This window comes from Bos mutus, chromosome 6 (genome assembly GCF_027580195.1).
Source record: "Bos mutus isolate GX-2022 chromosome 6, NWIPB_WYAK_1.1, whole genome shotgun sequence".
In the NCBI taxonomy this organism is placed as follows: domain Eukaryota; kingdom Metazoa; phylum Chordata; class Mammalia; order Artiodactyla; family Bovidae; genus Bos; species Bos mutus.
In genome coordinates, this window is record NC_091622.1 from 71,723,506 (window position 1) to 71,738,083 (window position 14,578).

The window sequence follows — 14,578 nt, forward strand, 5'->3', positions numbered from 1 at the left end:
TTATAGTCAGTTGACATTTTTTAGAGTTTTATAAAATGGAATCATACAACAAGTATTATTATAACCTGGCTTCTTTCATTCTGTAGTGAGTGAAAATGCCTTGTGATTCATGATATACGTATCAATAGTTCATTCTTTTTTGTCTCAGTCTATTCAGGGTGCTATGACAAAATACTATAGACTGGGTAGGATATAAAAAACAGAAATGACCCACTGACTTGTCTTATACATGCAGATCTGGACTATGTAAACTACCAATATGTCACTTCAATGTATAACTTTTCAAAAATGTATGTAACGGTGCTTTGACTTCTAACAGGCAGAACAGTCCTCAGATCTTTCTGAAAAACTGTCTCCTGGGCTATAATTCTCAAGCTAGCTCAAATAAAATTCTCTATTTCTTAGATTGACTAATTTTTCATCAACACATTTTATATTTCCTGAGACTTGTTTCATGGCCTAGCATACACTCTATCCTAGGAAATGTTTAATTTACTTGAAAAGAATGTGTACTCTGAATTTGGTGGATAGTGCTCTGCACATGGAATTTGGCTGAGAAGGTTCAAGTCTTCTTTATTGTATGTGCACTGATTTCTGTCTAGTTTTTCATTTAATTACTGAAAGTAGGGTATTAAAATTTCACACCATTGAGTCAATTTGTTTTTCCTTTTAGTTCTGTCCATTTTTGCTTCATGTATTTGGAACCTCTAATTTTAGGCAAATATCATCTTGTTTATATAACAATGTACTTCTTGATATACTGACCGTTTTTATTGTTATGAAATGTTTTGTTGTGGATTTCTTGTTTGCTTATTTGTTTGTAACTTGCCAGGCTAAATGTGAATTCTGTCTCCCTTGTGATACGTGGCCACTAATGTTGCTGCTAAGTTGACTTTTAAAATACATATTCAGGAATTCCCTAGAGGTCCTGTGGTTAGGACTCGGTGCTTTCACTGCTGTGGCCCAGATTCAATCCCTGGGGGAGATACTAAGATTCCACAAACTGTGCAGTACAGCCAAAAAATAAATAATAAAATATATATTCTTATTTTCAAGTCTTACTTCCTTAGGGTCACCTTGTGTCTATATAGCTCAGAAGTCAACCAATGTTTGGACAGATTGTCCATACAGATGAATCTGGGAATTGACTGATGTTGGTACTCAGCCACCAAGTTGTGTCCGACTCTTTGTGAACTGCGGAAAGCCAGGCTTCCCTGTCCCTCACCATCTCCTGGAGTTTTCCCAAGTTCAAGTCCATTGAGTCGGTGATGCCATCCAACCATCTCATCCTTCAACCATTGCCCCCTTCTCCTCTTGCCCTCAATCTTTCCCAGCATCAGGGTCTTTTCCAATGAGTCGGCTCTTCACATCAGGTGGCCAAAGTATTGGAGCTTCCAGCTTCAGCATCAGTCCTTCCAATGAGTATTCAGAGTTAATTTCCATCAGGATTGACTGGTTGGATCTCCTTGCTATCCAAAGGACCCTCAAGAGTCTTCTCCAGTATCACAGTTCAAAAGCATCAATTCTTTGGCGCTGTGCCTTCTTTATTCAAAATTAAGTCATTTTCAAGTCTAATCCAGCTTGTATTTTCCATGGGCCTTTTTGTATCTCTTATGCATGCGTGAAGCCTCAGTGTCAGCCAGCAATGTGCTTGCCCTCCTCACCACTGAAACTTCAGGCCACAGACTCCCAGTTTAAAAACGCAGCAGTTTTTAAAAACATAACCACTTTTCAGATAGTTGTATGTCTATAGTTGATTTCCAAGTGTGGAAATAGCTATTTTTGTCAATTTTCTCCAGCTTTATAGTTGCTTTTTGGGGGAGAAGATTTGCCAGTCTCCTCATTTGGCCATAGTCACAGGTTCCATGTAAGTATTTTTAAATGGCTTCTTTCAATAAAAGCTAAAAGAACAACCTGAATTTTAATTCAGGGAGGTTATTTAAGGTTACAGCATGTCAAAATATTTAAGTAGTAGGTTGACCCTACATCCCAGCATGTACTTATTGTTAAGTTCTTAACTGTCCCACCAAGAGTCTTATCATAAGGAAAATCTCCTGTCAAAATGATGGCTGAGGGCTTCCCTGGTGGCTCAGTGCTAAAGAATCTGCCTGCCAATGCAGGAGACCTGGGTTTGATCCATGACCCAGGAATACCCTACATGCTGCAAGGTAACCAAGCCCATGTGCCACAACTCTTGGGCCTGTGCTCTGCAGCCTGGGAGCCGCAACTACTGAGCCCATGTGCTACAACTACAGAAGCCCACACACCCTACAGCCCATGCTCCGCAACAAAAGAAGCCACTGCAATGAGAAGCCCACGCACTGCAACTAGAGTAGCCTCCACTTGCTACAACTAGAGAAAAGTCTGGCAACAATGAAGACTCAGAACAGCCAAAAATAAATAAAATCATAAAAAAAAAATGATGGCCAATGGTTCTGTTCTCCATTTTCAATAAGGTGAATCTGAAATATTCTGGCCTAATTTCTAGTGTTAAGTATAATGTCAACTTTGAACTCTATAAATGAACGCACAACTATCAATATTTAGCAAGGTAAAGCACAGTAACACTTTTCAGATACTCATATAAATGGAAATTATGAATTTAGTGGCACAATACAACTCAATATCCTTTGTAACCAATCGTCATAGGCATAAGAAAACAGGACTTAGCAAATGACAAGGGAAAAAAGCAATTAGAAAATGTTACAGTTTCTTCTATATTGTCTAAGTAGAAATTCATGTAAAAATGCAAAACACTTATATTGATAATTTGGTAGCTAGAAAGCTAAGATTCTGCTCTAACTATAACGTTTCACTTTTAAAAGGCATGAAATTTAAATAATGTAACATTTTTACCCAGAGTATGCAAAAAATGCCCAAATATACTTTAGGTTTGTGAGAAACCAAATATTGAGCCTTTCTTCACAAGAGAAAACTCCTTACTCCTGAAATAAAGAGGTTCTTAATTTCCTCAAACACTTAGTCCATTTCACTTTAGGGCCTTTCTCCCCAACAATTCAAGATATTCTATTTTTTCAAATTTTTAAAACTTTAATAGCATATATTCTCTTTGAAAGCTTTTAAGACCCTTGCTTAGTATCCACTTAGATTTGGACAAGGTTATTAGTAAATAAAATCTGTACAAGGAGCCCTTACAAACTCAAATGTGATCTGCTAATAATATTTCAAGTAAGTATATACTGTGAGTTATATCAAATCACAATGAAGTTATATGTGAAACTGCTGTATTTTGGGAACAGAGTTAGTAAGTATGTATCCATTTCTCAGAAGGATCTATGATCCCAAAAAGGTTAAAAACCAATGCTAAAGTAAATTTATCTGAGATTGTGCTAAAACATTAAGCAAGGGCATCAGATTTAAAGAGGTGGGCTGCCGACTATGGGGTCGCACAGAGTCGGACACGACTGAAGCGACTTAGCAGCAGCAGCAGCAGCAACACACTGACGACATACAAGGGAAATTTCCTTTCTCTAAGTAACTGCCACTCAAATCTAGTAAGGAATTTATCATATGTTTTATGCTCCTTGAATTTTATAGGAAAATAAAAGCTATATTAAAATCTTGCCCAGGTTCACAGAATAATTCACCAACAGATGAGAAAATTTATATCACTGATACCCAGCAAGCCACATTGCTATAATGATTTCATTTATGTATCTATATCTATAGTTATATATGTGCATGACTTTTTTTAATAGGATGAAAAACACATTGCCCAAAAAGGAAAGTCAGCATCAAATTTTGTCTCTGGGGAATAAATTTAATGTCCTCTCAAGTCTCATTTTTAGAATTTTTTATTTATCATGATCTGCATATAATTCTATTAATTAACCACTTACAATGAAATATCTTAAGGCTAGTGTACCAGTCACATACTTTCAGATATATTTTTAAAATCTTTTAAAATGAAAAATTTTTTAAATATTTGTTTTTTTAGGTTAATATAAATATACTGAGGTAAAAACCAGAAAATCTAAATTTCTAAGTCAATTATAATTTAACTTACTTAAACCAATTTTTAGTGGGATACAAAATAAATTCAAAACTTTAAGAAAGGAGAGGCATATCTCAACAGGTCTGAGTAAAGTCGAGTTCCTTTAGTTATTATAATATGTACAAATTGCATAGTAAGAGAATTTTCTACTAAATAAACAGAACTGATTTTTTTTCATTCTCAAACAAAAAGTGACATCATCAGGTGACAGCCCTTGATAATCTAACTAGATTACCATGAATCCACTGTAAAGAGCTATAGAAATACAAAATATATTCTAACACACTTACAATATTGAACAATGATAGACAAAACATTTTATTTGCTCATAAAATGTACCTGTAAAATAGTCACTCTGTGATGGGAAAACAGAACAGCAGCTAATTTTGATGGGACCATTTTGACAGAAGTTGGCACAATAAGCAAAGAGGCACCACTTGACAAAGCAACAAATATTTCCACCACAGAAGGATCAAAGGTCAGAGGTGAAGCCAGAAACAAAACATCCTCATGAGTGATTTCAAAAAGCACCCTAAGGCAAGAGAGAATGTAATTATGAGAAATGCCTAACATTTAGTAAACATATATCCTAAAAAAGTATTTATGATCATTAAGTTTCCAGATATTAGCCCGATTTATTTTTCTCTCTTAAACAAAATGGTGCTATTAATTCTAGAACTCTTCTTTATATATATAAGGGTTAAAAGCCATTTTAAGCAATATCTACTCTTTACTATGACATATTTTATGCACTTAGGCACTACTTGGAGGGATTTTGTAGATATAATTAAGGTTCCTAATCATCTGACTTTAATTAAGACAGAGGTTATCCTGGATTGGCAGGCTTTTCTCAGTTGGAAGGCCTTTAAGAGAGTGTTTAGGGGACTCCCCCAGAAGTCCAGTAGTTAAGACTTTGTGTTCCCAATGCAGAGGGCATGAGTTCAATCCCTGATCAGGGAACTAAGATCCTGCATGCCACATGGCACGGCCAAAAAAAAGAGAGAGCGTGTTTAGGCTTTCTCTGAAAAAGAGACTCCATAGAGCAGCTGGGTCAGCAATTATTCTCCCTTTCCCCTGGATTCTCTTTCCTGACTTGCCTGTAGACAAGCACATGCCCACTGGGTTCAGTCTATTCACAATCACCCTTTCTAATTGTCTACCCAATGGACTTCAGTCTTGATACCCAGCCTCTACAAGTATAAGTAAACTCCTTTTAAGAGATCCCTGATAAATCCTCCTGGTTCTGCTTTTCTGGTAGAACCTTGACTTACTCTATACTACATCTTCAGTGATGATCAATAGAGACCTGACTCCCTTTTCTCATTATTTGGCATTTTTTCTCAGTATCTCAACAAAGAGCAGAACAAAATATATGTGGTAAGGATATTACTGAGCATGGATGGTCAGTGATGAGATGAAGACACTGCTTGAATTTAAAGACAAAAAACTGGCAATTCTCTGGCACTCCAGGTTAGGACTCGGTGCTTTCACTGCTGTGGTTGCGTTCAATCCTTGGATGGGGAACTAAGATCCTATAAGTCACTTGGCACAGCCAAGAAAAAAAAAATTAGCAACAAAAAAACTCACTCTATCTAGAATTAGGAATTACCTTAACTTCAAAATATCTTAAAATATGGTATTTGTGGGGACCCACTTGGAACCCCAGAGTTGGTATAAAAACTATTTCAAGCTGAAGACATTTTGGCTTCAACAGATGCAGAAAGAAGCCTTCTTGGAACTTTCCTTATCTGACTGACAGCAGAAACCTCTGGGGAATGAGACTGCTATAAATTCCATCTTCAGGGTTACTTTTACTCCCAGAAAGCGCACCAAGAATAAACCTACCATAAACCCCCCCCGCCCCCCCTACCCTCTACAGGGGACTTTTATGGCCCCGAAGATGATGAAAACTATTCTCATGTGCACAGGTCAACATTACCACAGTTTATCTCCTTTTGTCTTTCCTAAAGAAACCTATTTGTATTTCCCATAGAAGCCTTTTCTCCCCCTCCCTTTCCCCTACTGTTATGTAGATAAGCTCCAATTTTAACCATTTCTAAAGAAGGTGTATATCCACCCAGTACTTTAAATATCATCTCTTCCTATCTCATAGTATCTAACTCCTTTACCATATTTCTTCTACTTGATTATCCAAACCAATCCTCTCCACCAATTCTTGATGTCCAGCCTACAGCTCTCCCATCTAAAAGCAAAGGAAAAAAAAGTACACCTTCCCATAATTCTTTCATTTCTATTAAAACTAGTTTCTAGAAAATAACACCTTATTTTTGCTGTTTCCATATCTTTATCCCTCATTTTCTTATCTCTAGCCTGTACAGTCTTCAGCTCTGGGCATTAGAAGCAAAAATTCATTAAAGACCAGAACTGTCAATTACAGCAGACACCTCTGCAGCATTTAACCATTCCTTCCTTTTAGATCTGTGCACAGAATATGGCAGCCGCTAGATACCTGTGCCTACTGAGCACTAATAATGTAGCTGCTCCATACGGAGATGTGTAAAGTGTAAAATACACTCTAGAACTTGAAAATAACTAGTGTACAAAAAAGAATGTAAAATACCTCACTAATAATTTTTATACTGATTACATATTAAAATGATAATATTTGGGGTATATTGAATAATATTGTTAAAATTAATTTCACTTTTTACTTTTTAAATGGGGTTGCTAAAAACTTTTTAATTACATAAAACTCACAATGACATAAAATTACATATGTGTCTCATGAGGTTTCTAGTTCTACTTCTGTTTCCTCCTTCGATTTCCTAAGACTACTTCTGTCTGGTTCCCTTCCCCTTCTATTTTCTTCTTTCTTCAAAAGTTGAGAATCTCAACTTTACAGAGATTACTTATCTCCCAGCCCTAACAGTAAAACCAACTCCACAATGCTACAGGAGTAAACTTAATGAAATGCAAACTTTTTAATGGTTCCTTATTACCTTTTGGATTAAGTTCAAACTTCTCCAACAGAGGATATCAGGCTCCTGCCCCTCAGGTCATAAGTCTCCTGCTCTTCAGCTCAGACCCAATGCACTCTAGCAAGCCAAACTCCTTTCTCCCATACCTCTGCCAGTACCCCTGCTAGGAATGTTTCCTCTCTTATTAATAATTAAGAAGCAAAATTTCCAAACATATCATTTGCTATTTGGCTCCAGGTCTGGATCAAACGGGTAAAGCCCTACTCTGCAGAGAACTGAAGTTTAGATATAGCTGAAACAAGAGACCCAGGTTACTTAGGACTGTAAATAAGAACAAGAGTTATAAAAAACAGATAGTTCAAAACTCATTTTTTCCTTTAAATTTCAAGTTCTGAAGAAGGATTCTAAGAACAGAACTTACCGAAAATGCTGGATGTTTGGCACTATACATGCATGAGGGACTCTGACAATCTTAGGTATCCCTGTAGTGCCTGACGTATGGAGAACATAGGCCAAGCAGTGCTTTTGCCTCATATCCATGTGCTCTTCTGACTTTTCTTCACTGCTGCTCTCAGAATGCATACTCTTTGTCATCTTTCCTTTTTCATATTTCTCTTTTCTATCATTTAGCACCAGGCTCACCTCGACATTTTTCCAGTGAAGTCTGAAGAGTACTAGGTCATTATGTTCTACTGTAAGCATATCATAGTTCAATAATGCTTCATAGGAAGACTTGAATTTCTGTATTAAATGGGGGACAAAGTTTATTATTATATAGTTTAATATTATATAGAATATTAAGTTTAATATTCTACAGAATACTGAGTATTCATTTACTGATTTAGCATGGCCTTTTTTTTTAAGTATAACTGACCTTTGAACATGGGTTTGAACTGCACTGGTCCACTTATATGTGGGTTTTTCCCAGTAAATACGTATTACTCCATCTGAGTTAGATGAATCTAGGGATGTGGAATTACAACTGTAAAGTTATAGGTAGATTTTCCACTGCACGGGATTCGGCACCCCTAATCCCCAGTTTGTTCAAGGGTTAATTGCACTTGCACTTTATCCAGGAATAAAAAGAAAAATAGAAATCTCCAAGAGTAAAGTGCTATCCTTATTTTAAAACTCACCTTTAACATAGAGACACAAAAGCACACATCTGCAGTGCAATGTGATGTGGTAATGAAATATGCTTCAAATGTGAATGAAAACAGAGAAGGCTGAACTTAACTTGCCTGGAAGGTCAGAGATTGATTCTTCATATGTAATGTCTGTGTTATAAACAGCTATTCTCCAAATAAAGAAAAGGGGTATTTAGACAATCAATAAACAGTGCCTGACCTGACAATGTTGGTGTTAGAACAGTAAGCATTCCAATAAGCTGCAAAATCGGGGGAGAGGAGATGAGTAGTGCTGTTGACCAGAGATGAGTTGCTAAGCCTTAATAACTATATCCTCAAAACCAAGGAGTTCAGATCGTAATCTGTGACAGCATCCAACTGAGAGTGGCAATAGCATAGACTAGACTTTGCTTGTCAAGAAGAGAATGATATGCAATTCTGTAAGTGAGTGCCTTTAATGAACTTCCAGAACAATTCAGATATGCTTACTCCTTGGAAGTAAAGTTATGACCAAACTAGACATTATACTGAAAAGCAGAGACATTACTTTGCCAACAAAGGTCCGTCTAGTCAAGGTTATGGTTTTTCTAGTAGTCATGTACGGATGTGAGTTGGACCGTAAAGAAAGGTGAGCGCCGAACAATTGATACTTTTGAACTATGGTGTTGGAGAAGACTCTTGAGAGTCCCTTGGACTGCAAGGAGATCCAACCAGTCCATCCTAAAGGAGATCAGTCCTGGATGTTCATTGGAAGGACTGATGCTAAAGCTGAAACTCCAATACTTTGGCCAAAGTATTGATGCGAGGAGCTGACTCATTTGAAAAGACCCTGATGCTGGGAAAGATTGAGGGCAGGAGGAGAAGGGGACGACAGAGGATGAGATGGTTGGATGGCATCACTGACTCAATGGACATGAGTTTGGGTGAACTCCGGGAATTGGTGATGGACAGGGAGGCCTGGCGTGCTGCAGTTCATGGGGTCGTAAAGAGTCGGACACGACTGAGCGATTGAACTGAATATCTGCCTGAAGAGTCTGTTGCAGCAGAAATGAATGGAAAGGGCCTATGAACAAAGAACCAGTAGAGTTTGGTGACTTTCTGGAAAGGGAGTGAGCCTAAGATTGCTGAATTTCTGGCTCAATTGTCTGGTAGATGGAAACAGATTAAAACAGAAGCTTCCTTTAAGTATATCTTTTTAGGTTGATAAATAGCAGCTTAATGAAGTATAACAAGTTTCCACAATAAAGAAATTAATATAAATGAGAGGAAAAGGTCACAACTCAGGAGCCAGCAGTGTTTTCTGTCTGTACTTGTTTTGTGTTTATTAGGTAGAGTGTAGTATGTTCTATAATGTAAAAAAAAAAGAAAAAATTTAAGGCCCACATATTCGTAAGACCAAGCTCAAACACTGTTCTCCATTAAAACTGTCCTATCTCTACTAGGTTATGTATACTTCGCTTAGGGTGATATCATATTATGTAGACCTTGCAAGTACTAATCTTTTCTCTGAAACTATAAAAGCAACTGCCAGGCAGGAATCCTGTCTTAGGTTACTTTCAGATACTAATAATATCCTCCCAAACACCCTGTTCTAGTGCAGGCTTTCTCAATCTCAACATTACTGACATTTTGGACCAGATAAACCTTTGTTGGGGTTGTACACTGTCAGACTTTGAGCAGAATCCCTGACCTCTACCCATCAGAAGCCAGTACCATCCCCTTTCCATCATGATGATAAAAAATATCTCGACCTGCCAGAATGTTTCCTGGCATGTAAAATCATGGCCAGCTGAGAACCACCACTCTAGGAGATCCTGGGCATACAATAGATGCTCAATAAATACCTCTGATTGCTCTTGTGTTAACTGACAGAAGAACACTTACACCACCATGAAAATTATGGAAAAGGAAGCAAGGTACTTTTTATGGAGTTTGTTATGTATCCAACTCCTTCCTATATGCAGTTATAAAGACTAGCTTGATATTGACAATTAATTCTTCCACCCAACCACCCCATCTACAAACCTTTCATCAAGGCTGTTTAAAAAACTGAACCTCACGCTCTCATTTTAGTTTTGCTTGTGTGTGTGTGCGTGCTCAGTTGCTTCTGTCATGTCCGATTCTTTGAGACCCTATGGACTGTAGCTCCTCTGTCCATGGAATTCTCCAGGCAAGAATACAGGAGAGGGTAGCCATTTCCTTCTTCAGAGGAATCTTCCGGACCCAGGGATTGAACCTGGGTCTCCTGCAATGCAGGTACATTCTTTGCCGCTGAGCTACCAGGGAAACCCTTAGTTTTGCTTATCAACAAATAACCAATTTGAGGAAAACTGTGGTCAGATAACCATACATGTATATTCAGAAAATATTTATTTACCAAATTAATACTCACTGTCTCTTTCTGGAGGCCCTACTCTAATACCTATTATTCTATAGGAAGCCCCCCATATACCTGAAGCTCTTGAATTGTCTTACTGATGTACATTACGGATACAAATGCATATATACACAAATAGGTGAAAGGCATTTAAGTTACTCTCAAACATAAAATGATTCATATAGGAAATGGTAGTAATAGGCTAAAATGAATATATTTTCTATAATTTTTTCCATGGTAAGGCAATATTTTATAAACAAAAAATGAAGAAATAATAATGAAACATGGGCTGCCCCTTGCTTAACATATAATACCAATTTTGCACCTAAGGCAGTGTTTCTTGACTAGAAGTGACTCTGGCTGGCAGTCACTTAAAAATTTTAAAAATAATATATTTAGTTTCCCAGAAAGATCTGACCTAAGTGCCAATCTCTTTCTCAAAATCTAAGCTCGGATACAGTTCTTTAATGTTGCTGACTACTGTAAGTTGGCATAAAGATACAAAGATAAAAGTATCAAGTATTGGGACTTCCCTGGCAGTACAGTGGTAAGACTCCAGGCTTCCAGTGCAAGAGGTATGGGTTTAATTTCTGGTCAGGGAACTAAGATCCCACAGGCCACATGGCCAAAAAAAAAAAATCAAGTATTATAAAAGTTTCCTTTGGAAACTTTGGAAAGAGAAAGTAAATTCAAGGCAATTCACAATTCATTATTATGAGGGCAGAAGATATGTTCATGTCATTGAGGTTCTCAATGGAGCATGGATGGTGGAGGATACCTCCAGGAGACATTTGGCAAAGTCCGAAGAAAATTTTGATTGTTACAATTGAGGGGTGCTACTGACACCTGTTAGGTGAGGCCATGGGGTTACTAAACATCTTATAATGTAAAGGACACTCCTCATAACAATTATCCAACCCAAAATGTCAACAGTGCTGAGACTGAGAAACTTCGCTGAATTAGTGAATTTAGAAATCAAGATGGGGATGGGACTCCCTTCAACTGAGAAGTAAATAAAACACATTAAAAAAAAAAACTTAAATAGCCACACTTACACTTATATGCACTTTTTCAACAAGGATATACTTCAGATTACATTTTTTCATAAAATGAACTGATAATGCTGGTGGTGAATCTGGATCAACAGGTACATAAGCAGCAGGGACGTGGAGAATTCTAAAGAAACAAAGGACAGAGTCAGCACAGGCTATCTGTTGAAAATAATCTTACTTTAAGATATCAAATTTTCAGTTCTAAAAAATCTTACCCTAAAATCCAAGAGGGTAAGTTTATTGTAGGATGGCAGTAGAGACCAATTTCCCGAATTCCTTGAAACTCACAGTGTAACAGCAGAAAATTCGATAATGCTGAAGCAGCATGAATCACAGTCTTGTAGGTATAGTAAACTGGAGGCTGGTTGTTACATTCATCAAAACACACAGCTATTTTATCTGAATAAAGGGAGGCAGCCTGATGCACCAATTCCTGAAGAGTCATTTCACTGACGCTTATTTGAACATCACTGGTAGCAGAGAACTCTATATCAAGAAATGTTAGGGGAACAAGGAGTTTCATGGAGTTTGTTGCGGGGGGTGGGGGGATGTTTGGAGAAGAAATTCTATACAATCACTCCTCATAAAAATGACTATATCAAAGACACAATTAAAGAATCACTGAACTATGAACTGTCTATGGTAACTTTGCTGAAAACAACAGGGTTGAAATTTTGATATAGTCAACCTAATTCCCTGTCAGAACCGGAAGCAAATATGAGAGGGCAATGGTATATACACAGATGAGGATGAAACAAGTAGAAATGCAGAATTCTCTCAAAACAGACCACACCATAGGAAAGAAATAATAAGTAAATTATTATCCAGTAAAACTAAATTCAAAGTACCATATGCTTAGTTTTTTCATTTTTCTTGTTACAGGTTGATTAAAATAATTAAAATCCTGTACGGAAACTTTGAAAAAGCTAATTCAAGTGAAGTCTGCTTTTAGGAACTGAACGAAGGTGAAAATAAAATCAATCTCTGATAGAAAAAAGAGAAAAAAACCCTTACATTTATCTAAGTTTAGTCCTCTCTATATAAACTGTGATTATTATTAATATATAATACTTTTTTCAAAGGTCACAGCAAGTCACTTTTATAACTGTTAAGAACTAAGCTCTTCATACTCTAGTTTGAAATATGTATCATATATATTATACACACACACATATATATATATGTATCGCAGGATCTTAGTTTTCAAAGGTCACAGCAAGTCACTTTTATAACTGTTAAGAACTAAGCTCTTCATACTCTAGTTTGAAATATATATCATATATATTATACACACACACACACACACACATATATATGTATCGCAGGATCTTAGTTTTCAAAGGTCACAGCAAGTCACTTTTATAACTGTTAAGAACTAAGCTCTTCATACTCTAGTTTGAAATATACATATTTATAACATATATATTACACACACACACATACATATATTGTAGGATCTTAGTTTCCCAACCAAGGATCCAACCCAGGGCCCCAGAAGTGAAAGCACAGAACCCCAACTACTGGGCAGCCAGGGAATAGCCTCTAATTTGATTTTTAAATTGCCAATAAATTCATTTAAACTTAGACTCTATAATATTACAACTCAATAAAGTATTATATCAATACAATGTTCTTTGAGCTTCTCAATGCAGGTCACATAAAAAGAAAATGTGAAGCTGTATTTCATCAAAAAAAAGTTAGGCATGATTGAACAATAACAAAAACCTCACAACTGTCTTATTTGAACTTATTTTCCTACTGATTCATCCACATCATTTAATTAATATCAATTAGAGAAAATAAAACATTCCTAAAGACAGCAAGAGACTTCCTTTGTGGCTCAGCTAGTAAAGAATCTGCCTGCAATGCGGAAGACCTGGGTTCGATCCCTGGGTTGAGAAGATCTCCTGGAGAAGGGAAGGGCTACCCACTCCACTATTCTGGCCTAGAGAATTCCAGAGTCAGACAGGACTGAACAACTTTTACTTCACTTCAAAGAGAGCAAAATGAGTAACTGCTGAAACCCATAAGGTTTGGAAATACTCTGATTTCTAAACACAAACTTTTAAATATAAAATATTTGCAGTATTTTTAATAAGCTTTTCTACAAATACTTGCTCTTTCTGTGATGCACAAGATAAAATGAATTTTTTAAAAAGCCATTTTTTATGACAAATTACAACATTCACTATACATATCTATACAATTGCCAGTTTTCTCTTTAAGAGAATTAAGGCCAAATCTATTCTTGTTGTCTAACGTTTTCGTTTTCATTAACTGAATCATAAATACATTTGTTTCAATAGAGGATACTAAATGGATGTCCAAACATTTCTGGGACCACAGAAGAAGGGGGGAAAAAATTGGAAAATCTGGTAAACAGATTATATATGTAACGGGATCATTAAGTTTTAAGATACTTGCAACTTTATGTCAATAGAGGCTGCTATTGAGTCATGAGAGGTCTTAGGGACTCTTGTAGGTTACTGGTTATTTTAAATACTGATAAATAACCTAAAAACTTTATTTTCCCATATCCACCAGCTTCTTAACGTTCATGAAGCGACTACGATTAATAATAATGCACTTTTTACCTTTCAACACGTTTTTCCAATTGCTTCTCGAAATCATGCTATTTAGAAAAGCTACCTTACATTTGAAATAAGGTGCAGAGTCTAATGCAGGGTGAGTGGAGAGAGCACAATGGTCAAGTTTAATCTTTGCACCACCACTCCATTCGGCCAGACACCACTAATTCAAATCCGAGGCCAACGCTAGCCCGGAAGCTAAGCAAACCTGTGTGCAGCCAGCCCCAGATGACGCCGTACTTCTCCTCCCTCACACATGTCCCTACTGGATACCGCCTCCTGTCGAGACCCACTCAGAAGGCCCAGAGGTGAGAGGGTAGCGGGGAGGTCTGAGCCCATCCGGACCTTCTCCCGCCAGCCCAACCCAAGGCGTCACACACAGCGAATAAATCAGTAACTCCCAAGGTTTAAATCTGGCCTAGCCTTCCGAGATGTAAATGGCGCGGGTTCATCCGTAATCTTCCGCGTCGCCTTGCTGAC

General features: G+C 37.1%; 1 protein-coding gene across 3 annotated transcripts in view; it reads right to left on the reverse strand.

Moving 5' to 3' along the window:
* AASDH (aminoadipate-semialdehyde dehydrogenase) overlaps positions 1 to 14,578 on the reverse strand; it is a 30,745-nt gene extending 16,167 nt beyond the window's left edge. The window contains exons 1-5 of one of the 3 annotated variants that reach the window (XM_005899047.3): positions 14,105 to 14,577; positions 11,726 to 11,996; positions 11,514 to 11,634; positions 7,376 to 7,695; positions 4,355 to 4,547 (exon numbers count right to left, since the gene is read on the reverse strand). In XM_005899047.3, the coding sequence (XP_005899109.2) occupies positions 4,355 to 4,547; positions 7,376 to 7,695; positions 11,514 to 11,634; positions 11,726 to 11,996; positions 14,105 to 14,141 (942 nt within the window). In that variant the 5' untranslated portion in view covers positions 14,142 to 14,577. Of the gene's footprint in view, positions 1 to 4,354; positions 4,548 to 7,375; positions 7,696 to 11,513; positions 11,635 to 11,725; positions 11,997 to 14,104 lie in introns of those variants that run through there. The other 2 variants (XM_070372446.1, XM_070372447.1) reach the window with 2 other exon arrangements.